The sequence below is a fragment of the Bufo bufo genome, chromosome 5, assembly GCF_905171765.1.
Source record: "Bufo bufo chromosome 5, aBufBuf1.1, whole genome shotgun sequence".
Classification (NCBI taxonomy): Eukaryota; Metazoa; Chordata; class Amphibia; order Anura; family Bufonidae; genus Bufo; species Bufo bufo.
In genome coordinates this window covers 140,849,589-140,861,049 of record NC_053393.1, presented here as the reverse complement: position 1 = coordinate 140,861,049, position 11,461 = coordinate 140,849,589, and the positions used below count along the sequence as shown (strand labels likewise).

General features: G+C 44.3%; 1 protein-coding gene across 1 annotated transcript in view; it reads right to left on the bottom strand.

Annotated features, from left to right (window-relative positions):
• Positions 1 to 11,461, bottom strand: part of PRKDC (protein kinase, DNA-activated, catalytic subunit) — a 448,398-nt gene that overhangs the window by 345,411 nt on the left and 91,526 nt on the right. Inside the window, 1 exon segment of the mRNA XM_040433446.1 lies at positions 6,845 to 6,960. Coding sequence (XP_040289380.1) covers positions 6,845 to 6,960 — 116 coding nt within the window.

Below are 11,461 nucleotides of genomic sequence, written 5' to 3'. Positions count from 1 at the left end.
TTATTTATTTTTTTGTTTGTTTTTTCTTACAAAGTCTCATATTCCACTAACTTGTGACAAAAAATAAAATCTCACATGAACTCACCATACCCCTCACGGAATCCAAATGCGTAAAAAAAAATTTAGACATTTATATTCCAGACTTCTTCTCACGCTTTAGGGCCCCTAAAATGCCAGGGCAGTATAAATACTCCACATGTGACCCCATTTTGGAAAGAAGACACCTCAAGGTATTTTGTGAGGGGCATGGCAAGTTCATGTAACATTTTATTTTTTGTCACAAGTTAGCGGAAAGGGAGACTTTGTGAGAAAAGACAAAAAAAAAAACAATTTCCGCTAACTTGTGCCAAAAAAAGAAATAAAAAAAATTTGATGAACTCGCCATGCCCCTCACGGAATACCCTGGGGTGTATTCTTTCCAAAATGGTGTCACGTGGGGTATTTATACTGCCCTGGCATTTTAGGGGCCCTAAAGCGTCAGAAGAAGTCTGGAATCCAAATGCCCTCCTAATAGATACTCATTGGAATTTGGGCCCCTTTGCGCACCTAGGCTGCAAATAAGTGTCACACATGTGGTATCGCTGTACTCAGGAGAAGTTGGGAAATGTGTTTTGGGGTGTCTTTTTACCTATATCCATGCTGGGTGAGAGAAATCTCTCTCTATAATGGCAACTTTGTATAAAAAAAAATGGGAAAAGTTGACTTTTAGAAAGATATTTCTCTCACCCAGCATGGGTATATGTAAAAATACACCCCAAAACACATTGCCCTACTTCTCCTGAGTACGGCGATACCACATGTGTGACACTTATTTGCAGCCTAGGTGGGCAAAGGGGCCCAAATTCCAATGAGTACTTTTAGGATTTTACAGGGCATTTTTTACACATTTGGATTCCAGATTTCTTCTCACGCAGTAGCGCCCCTAAAATGCCAGGGCAGTATAACTACCCCACAAGTAACCCCATTTTAGAAAGAAGACACCCCAAGGTATTTCGTGATGGGCATAGTGAGTTCATGGAAGTTTTTATTTTTTGTCACTTTTCCGCTAACTTGTGACAAAAAAATAAAAAGGTCTATGAACTCACTATGCCCATCAGTGAATACCTTAGAGCAGGGATCAGCAACCTTCGGCACTCCAGCTGTGGTGAAACTACGACTCCCAGCATGCACACTTGCTTAGCTATTTTGAGAACTCCCATAGAAGTGAATGGAGCATGCTGGGAGTTGTAGTTTCAACACATCTGGAGTGCCGAAGGTTGCTGACCGCTGCCTTAGGATTTTACAGGGCATTTTTTACACATTTGGATTCCAGATTTCTTCTCACGCAGTAGCGCCCCTAAAATGCCAGGGCAGTATAACTACCCCACAAGTGACCCCATTTTAGAAAGAAGACACCCCAAGGTATTTCGTGATGGGCATAGTGAGTTCATGGAAGTTTTTATTTTTTGTCATTTTTCCGCTAACTTGTGACAAAAAAATAAAAAGGTCTATGAACTCACTATGCCCATCAGTGAATACCTTAGAGCAGGGATCAGCAACCTTCGGCACTCCAGCTGTGGTGAAACTACGACTCCCAGCATGCACACTTGCTTAGCTATTTTAAGAACTCCCATAGAAGTGAATGGAGCATGCTGGGAGTTGTAGTTTCAACACATCTGGAGTGCCGAAGGTTGCTGACCGCTGCCTTAGGGTGTCTAGTTTCCGAAATGGGGTCATTTGTGGGGTGTTTGTACTATCTGGCCATTGTAGAACCTCAGGAAACAAGACAGGTACTCAGAAAGTCAGAGTTGCTTCAAAATGCGGAAATTCACATCTTTGTATCATAGTTTGTAAACATTTTTTTTTTATCAAAAGACATGTAGAACTATAAATTTAGAGAAAAATTTATATAGAAATGTAGTTTTTTTAAAAAAAAAAAATTACAACTGAAAATGAAAAATGTAATTTTTTTTGCAAAAATTTCGTTAAATTTCGATTAATAACAAAAAAGTAAAAATGTCAGCAGCAATGAAATACCACCAAATGAAAGCTCTATTAGTGAGAAGAAAAGGAGGTAAAATTAATTTGGGTGGTAAGTTGTATGACCGAGCAATAAACCGTGAAAGTAGTGTAGTGCAGAATTGTAAAAAGTGGTCTGGTCATTAAGGGTGTTTAAGCTAGGGGGGCTGAGGTGGTTAAATAGGAGTCAGCATACACCTGCCATCATTTAAAGTGCCTCTGATTAACCTCAAATAAAGTTCAGCTGCTCTAGTTGGTCTTTCCCGAAATTTTCTTAGTCGCATCCCACAGCAAAAGCCATGGTCCACAGAGAGCCTCCAAAGCATCAGATGGATCTCATTGTTAAAAGGTATCAGTCAGGAGAAGGGTACAAAAGAATTTCCAAGGCATTAGATATACCATGGAACACAGTGATGACAGTCATCATCAAGTGGAGAAAATATGGCACAACAAGAACTGCACGTCCCTCCAAAATTGATGAAAAGACGAGAAGAAAACTGGTCTGGGAAGCTACCAAGAGGCCTACAGCAACATTAACGGAGCTGCAGGAATATCTGGCAAGTACTGGCTGTGTGGTACATGTGACAACAATCCCCGAAACTCTTCATATGTCTGGGCTATGGGGTAGAGTTGCAAGACGAAAGCCTTTTCTTACAAAGAAAAACATCCAAGCCAGGCTACATTTTGCAAAAATACATCTGAAGTTTCCCAAAAGCATGTGGGAAAAGGTGTTATGGTCTGATGAAACCAAGGTTGAACTTTTTGGCGCAAAAACAACACTGCACATCACCAAAAGAACACCATACCCACAGTGAAGCCTGGTGGTGGCAGCATCATGCTTTGGGGCTGTTTTTCTTCAGCTGAAACTGGGGCCTTAGTTAAGCTAGAGGGAATTATGAACAGTTCCAAATACCAGTCAATATTGGCACAAAACCTTCAGGCTTCTGCTAGAAAGCTAAACATGAAGAGGAATTTCATCTTTCAGCATGACAACGACCCAAAGCATACATCCAAATCAACAAAGGAATGGCTTCACCAGAAGAAGATTAAAGTTTTGGAATGGCCCAGCCAGAGCCCAAACCTGAATCCGATAGAAAATCTGTGGCTTGATCTGAAGAGGGCTGTGCACAGGAGATGCCCTCGCAATCTGACATGTTTTGGAGTGTTTTTGCAAAGAAGAGTGGGCAAATCTTGCCAAGTCAAAATGTGCATTGCTGATACACTCATACCCAAAAAGACTGAGTGCTGTAATAAAATCAAAAGGTGCGTCAACAAAGTATTAGTTTAAGGGTGTGCTCACTTATCCAACCATATTATTTTATTTTTATATTTTTTCTTCCCTCTACCTAAAAGATTTCAGTTTGTTTTTCAATTGAGTTGTACAGTTTATAGGTCACATTAAAGGTGGAAAAAGTTCTGAAATGATTTATCTTTGTCTCATTTTTTTACATCACAGAAACCTGACATTTTAACAGGGGTGTGTAGACTTTTTATATCCACTGCACCTGCGCACACCTAGGAGCAGGTGCAACGCCCCCCTGCCCCTGCTCCTAGAGGAGACTATTTTTAAAGTTTGTTTTTCTCAGGTGACAGAAACCCTTTAAGACGACAGATCTGGATGTTACTTACAGCCACTTGTCTGACAGAAACCCTTTAACACAGCAAGAACACTGCAATCATTAGACGAACAGGGCCACTCTGCAGACTGGCACACTGCTAGCTTACATATATTTACATTATTTGATCTGGAAAGGGCACTTGTGGCCTACTTTATATTAGGTGATGTAACTTGTCAGTTGTCCTCAGGATAGGTCATCAATATCTGATCTGCTGGGGTCCAACACCCAGCCGTGACCGATCAGCTGTTTGAAGAGGAAGTGGAGCGCCATGCAAGCGCTACTTCCTCTTTATTACACTGCTCATAGTCTCAGAAGTGCAGTGTAATCACTGGAGCGACTACTTGTACTTACACTATGCAGCCGCTACAAGGGAGACGACGGACAGTGTAACGAAGACGCAGTAGTGCTCGCATGGCACGACGCCTCCTGTTCAAACAGCTGATCAGTGGTGGTCCCAGGTTTGGACCCACTCAGGATAGATCAACAATATCAGATCGAAAAATAGGTTACCAATATAAAAAAAACCTGCACATCCTCTTTAAGCCTCCAGACTTTTAAAATGCACATTAAGTACTGTACAATCTACAGTGCTACAAAACAGGTTAGAAATTTATACATAATGCATACAGAATTATATCCTTTGATTCTGCAGCCCACTGTCCAGAATTATTCACCAAGTCAGAAGTTACACTCTATGTATGTACAGTGTTTGTCGGGCACTCGCAACTGCTCAGAGAGCAGGAGATTTAAATAATTAAAATCCTATTTTATTGTTCTATAGACATATATGTTAGGTTTGACGATTACAAATATACATAAAATATACATAAAACCCTCAATAAAAGATAAGTATTATATAAAACTTTATAAAACTTTGAAACTTCTATCACTGTTGGTATACTCCTAAAACATACAATTAATAAATATCCTGATACACTGTTAGTGAGAGTTGGTGGTATATTTTTCTTATGACCAACTATTGGTAAAAGTTGCTAGTGTATTATGTTTTTTTGGACACTAGATGGCGCTTGTGTTCAACTTTCAGTTTGAGCTGCAATGTATTTATCGACTGCAGTGTATTTCTTATCCGCCAGATGGCGCTAGTCCTTGAAGTAATAGGTAATTGCTTGCAAAGTTCAGCTGTGTACAGATCCTACTCGTAGATGATTGCTTGCAGAGTTTGGCTGGAAATTTTGTATGCATATCAAGTGTTGCTCAAGATTATTCAAAAGTCAGAATGTTGATTTATCCGCTATGGAGAGGTGCACATGTGCATTTTATATGGATCTGTCCATTGAGGTAAATAATTTAAGTGCACAGTCTTAATATGCTATATAGCCTTTAAACTGTTGTGGCGTCCCTTGTGTTAATATAATATTAAATACCTCTTATTGCCCTTGATGGCTTTGTCTTGATACCAGGTTTATTACTTCTCATTCCCAATAGGTTGGCTTGGCTTCAGGTCTCTATTGTTCAAGGCCTTCCTGTATGTAGGATTTCATCATGCCTCCATGTGAGTTCAATGTGAAGTAAATCAGAGGGATTCCTGGATATCCTGACTTCACGCCAATGTTTGATACGGGCAAATGTGGAGATGAGTGAGCAGGTCGTTTCGAAGTAACTTACTTCTTCCTCAGTGAGGAAACTCTGCAAGTAATCATCTACGAGTAGGATCTGTACACAGCTGAACTTTGCAAGCAATTATCTATTACTACCTATTGTCTTTTTGCTGATGACACAAAGATTTGTAACAGGGTTGACGTTCCTGGAGGAATACACCAAATGGAAAAGGATTTAGGAAAACTAGAGGAATGGTCAAAAATCTGGCAACTAAAATGTAATGTTGATAAGTGCAAGATGATGCACCTGGGGCGTAAAAACCCAAGAGCAGAATATAAAATCAGTGATACAGTCCTAACCTCAGTATCTGAGGAAAGGGATTTAGGGGTCATTATTTCAGAAGACTTAAAGGTAGGCAGACAATGTCATAGAGCAGCAGGAAATGCTAGCAGAATGCTTGGGTGTATAGGGAGAGGCATTACCAGTAGAAAGAGGGAGGTGCTCATGCCGCTCTACAGAGCACTAGTGAGACCTCATTTGGAGTATTGTGCTCAGTACTGGAGATCATATCTCCACAAGGATATTGATACTTTGGAGAGAGTTCAGAGAAGAGCTACTAAACTAGTACATGGATTGCAGGATAAAACTTACCAGGAAAGATTAAAGGACCTTAACATGTATAGCTTGGAAGAAAGACGAGACAGAGGGGATATGATAGAAACTTTTAAATACATAAAGGGAATCAACAAGGTAAAAAAGAGGAGAGAATATTTAAAAGAAGAAAAACTGCTACAAGAGGATATAGTTTTAAAGTAGAGGGGCAAAGGTTTAAAAGTAATATCAGGAAGTGTTACTTTACTGAGAGAGTAGTGGATGCATGGAATTGCCTTCCCGCAGAAGTGGTAGCTGCAAATAGGAGTTTAAGCATGCATGGGATAGGCATAAGGCCATCCTTCATATAAGATAGGGCCAAGGGCTATTAATAGTATTCAGTATATTGGGCAGACTAGATGGGCCAAATGGTTCTTATCTGCCGACACATTCTGTTTCTATGTTCAAGGACTAGCGCCATCTGGCTGATAAGAAATACACTGCAGCCGATAAATACATTGCAGCTTAAACTGAAAGTTGAACACAAGCGCCATCTAGTGTCCAAAAAACATAATACACTAGCAACTTTTACCAATAGTTGGTCATAAGAAAAATATACCACCAACTCTCACTAACAGTATCATAGGATCTTTATTAATTGTATGTTATAGGAGTATACCAACAGTGTGTCATAGAAGTTTAAAAATTTTATAAATTTTTATATATTATCTTTTATTGAGAGTTTTTATGTATATTTGTAATCCGTCAAACCTAACATCTATGTCTATAGAACAATAAAATAGGATTTTAATTATTTTAATCTCCTGCTCTCTGAGTGAACCATTGTTGCGAGGGCCCGACAAATACTATATATATACAAATTTGTTTCGTTTTTCTCTGACAGGGTGGGTCAGTCTTGTCAAAGGCAAGCACCCTACCCTCGCTAGCAGATGAACCTCTTCAAACAAAATTAATGACATTCATGTTTAAAAATTACAAAGAGCATTTTCAGTAGCAATTACAGGGAGTGTGAGGTAATTTTATGACTTTCTAAAGAAAGTTTATTTACTACTTACCTGCAGAAGTCGACCAGATTAACAAATGCTGTAAAATCTTTTGGTTTGGTAGGATAAAGGTTAGCTGCTGGGTCTGATGTTGCAATGACTAAATAGCCTAGGTGATCCTCATCAACCTAGAATGCATGCAATAAAATTGTATTTATGAGACAATTATAAGAATGAATGACGCATTCGTTTTTCAGCATAAACAATAGATTCAAGTTTTTTTTGGGGTGGGGGGTTGTTTACACATAGAAGAGATTTAAACATTTTACAGTGAAAAGTAGCACTACAAGACCTACATGCATCATTTTACAGCACGTATTTTTTACCTAGCTCATTGTGGAACTAAAAAGGAGATTTTTGTATAACTTACCAGTAAAATCTCTTTCTTGCTCTTAGTTGGGGTACACAGGAACCGTGGGTATATGTCCTCTAGGAGGCGTTGACACTAGATAAAGCTGTTAGCTCCTCCCCTGGCAGCTATACCCCCTCCAGCCTGGAGAGAGAGCTTCAGTTTGTGTACAAGCAGCAGGAGAAGCAAGCCAACCAACCAAAGAAAAAACATGGAACACCAACCATGCCAAAAGACCCAACAGGGTTCAAACCAGCAATAGCCACACTGTGGTCGAAACAACAATACTGGGTGGGTGCTGTGTCCCCCAATGAAGAGCGAGAAAGAGACTTTACTGGTAAGTTATACAAAAATCTCCTTTTCTCGCCCATATTCATTGGGGGACACAGGAACCGTGGGACGTCCGAAAGCAGTCCACAGGGAGGGAAAAACCACAGACCCACGGAAGCAAGCGTCCCTGCAGACATCTAAGAACTGTCGCCTGCAAGACCACGTGGCCCAATGCCGGGACCACCGATGCATAACTAGGTACCTGGTAATTTCTTGTGAACGTATGTAAGGAGGACCAGTAACCACCTTACCCAACTGAACAGCCGAAGCGCGATGCCCCCGAGCCCAAGAAGCGCCCACCGCTCTGTGGAGTGAGCCGTGACACCTAAGGGCGGAACCCTGCTCCGGGCGCGGTATGTTTTAGCACTTGCAGACCGAATCCAACGTGCAATCGCCACCTTGGAGACCGCCAATTGCAAGCGAAGACCCTTCGGAAGACAAAAAGGGGTTCCATACGCCGGAAGAGACTGGAGGCTGCCAAATAATGATTGGAGCTCTGTCAACGTCAATAATGCAACTCCCTTCCGTAGGGTGTGAAGGGGAGGAACAGTGAAGGAAGAACAAGTCAGAGACCACCTTCGGGAGAAGAAGGAATGAGCCGGAGAACCACCTTATCCTTGTGAAGAACCAGGAAGGGCTTCTGCAAGAGAGCGCCCCCAACCCGGACTCCCGACTGATGGATGTGATAGCCACAAGAAAAGACTACCTTCTAGGACCGGAGCCAGAGTTAGATCTCCCGCAAGGGCTCAAAGGGAGAAGACTGGAACGCTGAGAGAACTATATTTGGATCCCAAGGCGGTAAAGGACGGTACGGAGGAACCGTATGTGCCACTCTCTAGTACCAGGGAGATCAGAGTACACTGGAAGCTGCCCCAGGATAGTAGCACCAACACCGGACCCATCAAGGACTAAGGGCTAAACCAGGTCGAACCCTGATTGTAGAAAGGATAGGACCGTGGGGAGAGAAAAGACGGAGTGAGGGGATGTCCCGGCTTCACAGAAGCCCAGGAAGGACCTCCAGGTCCTAATAGAGCCTGGGCGATGCAGGCTTCCTGGCCTGAAACATAGTGCGGATGACGTCCGCCGAAAACCCTCTCCACGTCAGAATGGCGGATTAAATAGCCACGCCGTCAACCAAAGACCCTAATGCTGATGTATGACCAGACCCTGTGAAAGAAGGTAGTCTCTGAGCGGCAGTGACCAAGGGACATCTCCTAGAAGGAGACAGAGGCCAGCTTGACACGCGGGACGGCCAATCCGGAGCAACCAGGATTCATTGCAATGCCCTCCCTCTTGATCTTCCGAAAAACCTGGGTAGGAAGGCCAGGTGAACGAAAAACACGTAAGGAGGGAAAACTTCCGCCAAGGAGATATCAAAGCATCCACGCCGCATGCTTTCGGAAATCTTGCTCGGGATAGACAAGTGGGAAGCTTTCGTGTAGATACCGTTAGCACACCCGGACCAATGGAAGAAGTCCCTGTAGAAGAAGGGATGAGGAGGACGCCACAGTCCACCAGTCAGACCGGAGCGAGTCTGGAAATGGAAGGCCACCAAACGAATAACCCGTGCAAATGCAGAGGAGGGAAGGTAGTAACATGGGAACTACCAAGGCCTGCGGAGTGGCTATGAACCATGAGCCAGAGGAGGAAAAAGACAGGAGAAGAATAGGTCTAAGTCCATTCCCCGTCTGAGACCGGCACTATACAGAAGTAGCCAAGGATTAGGAGGCTGTGCAAAAACAAAAACTCTGCCTGAGGATGAAAACCAGGCAAGGGGAGTCACACTGTATTGCTAGCCCCATACCCCGGCAGAGGAGGGGGTCACCCTCAGAGGCCACCAATGCAATGCTAGAAGAGTCCACTACCTGAAGAGTGAGCTGAAGAAGAACCTAAGTAAGTAGTGGTAACACAAATACCACTCGCACAGTAGTAGCCAGCGCTTGCCCGTGAGCGCAAAACCGAGGGGGGAGGCCTGAGACTATCCGTAGAAGCCACGTACCATACCGCCCGTGTCAAGTAGAGCAAACTTAAAAACCCTACCAGGGAGGGCGCTGAACAGGAGCAACCGCCAAGCTAGCGCCAGGGTAAGGCCCCTAACTGAGGGAGAAGTCCCACTGCAGCGACTACTAACTCAATCATTAGCAAAAAAGCTGCATCTGTGGAGAGTGCCAGCATAACCACTTACCAGAGAAGGCAGAGTGGTGGATAGAGAATACAGAGTCAGTGAAACACTCGACTCGCTGGAACGTACTCACCAAATATGTGCACTGGTGCACGCACTACGCATTGATGCAGACAATATCATGACCGACAGGAATGGTGGAGGCCCATGGAGATGGGGGGTCCCGGACACATAAGTGATGCTAGGCAACCCCCTGAAGACAGAGGATGAACATGTCCAAAACCCGCTCCAAAAGAAGGAAGGAATAGCCACCGTATACACTGGCGGCACCAGTATACTACTAGAGTAAAAGTACCGACTGTTGCCACGCCCCTTTGTGAAAAGCGAAGGCACCTAGTGCCGTGGCGTAGTTGAATTTCAACATCCGAGACGTTTAGATATTCCCCGCTAGTGGATCACTTGCGGAAGGGGTTAATGCAACAGGAAGCACGGTGAAGTGCAACACTCAGCCCTTGGAAAGGGATAGCGCGAAGTCGGGACCGTATGCAATGGAAGTGCAATTACTCTACCTATGGAAGGTGGAACGCATACGGCAAGCACTTAAGCCAGTGGTCGGGAAAATACTCCACTTATGAAGGGGGGGTTAATGCCCACGGCAGAAACTAGTGCATATGGAGAGTCCTGTACCCCGTGGGAGTGCAATTATTGCACCTAAGTAAGGGTGTAACGCCTACAGCACACAATGGAACTAGATATGTCAGCGCGCCAACTAAGGAAGGGCTAATGCATACGGCAGGTACTGAACCCAGTGGAGATGCAATTTCACCACCTACAGAAGGGGGAAAGTATACGCCCGGCCCTGAAACCAGTGTCCCGGTACTTAGCCCACCTATGGCAGGGGACAATGTATAAGGCAAGTACTGTATCCCCAAGTAGTGCAATTACTCCACCCATGGAAGAGGGCAATGCATACGACAAGTACTGCTGGCCACCGTAGACGCAATCAAGGAAGATTGCTTCGGATTCATGTCAGGGTCTGAATCAGTGATTTCCCTCCCCATTAGACTGACCCTCTCCGGGGAGGGAGGGTGTGTCTGAGCGTGACCCAGGGAGGAAGGTTGGGGGTACTGAGATATTCGAGGAGAAGATGTCCTGCTGTGGTCCGCTTGCGCGTAGGACTACCCTTTAGAATCTCGCCCCTGGCAGTTGCGGACTGCGCAGGTGGGGACTATCAACCAAACTACCCAGGGGGTGGAGTGGGAACTTCTAGAGGTCCGTCCACCGGATTGCGCAGGCGGTGCATTATCAACCAAAATACCCCGGAGGGAGGATTGGGAAGTTCCAGAGGTCCTCTGCTGGATAGCGCAGTTGGAGAATTATCAACCAAATGACCCAGGAGGGCGGATTGAGAATGTCAGAGGTCCCCTATTGAATTGAAAGGCGGAGAATTATCAACCAAACGACCCGGGAGGGTGGATTGGGAATGTCAGAGATCCTCTATTGAAGTTGCGCTGGTGGAGAACTTTCAACCAAAGGACCCAGAAGGGTGGATTGGGAAGTCAGAGGTGCTCTATTGAATTGCGCAGGGGGAGAATATAGACCAAACGACCCAGGAACATCAGAGATCCTCCTTGATTGCGCAGGTGGAGGATTCTCAGCCAACGGCCCTGGAGAACATATTGGGAATCCTGCAAAGTTCCCTGTATTGCGCAGGTGCACGCAGAAGTATCAACCAAGCGGCCGAGTAGGGCGGATTGGGACTATGAGAGGTCCTGCTGACCGGAACAGGGTACGGGCCTAGTCTGTACCGCACGGTCATATGTGCTGA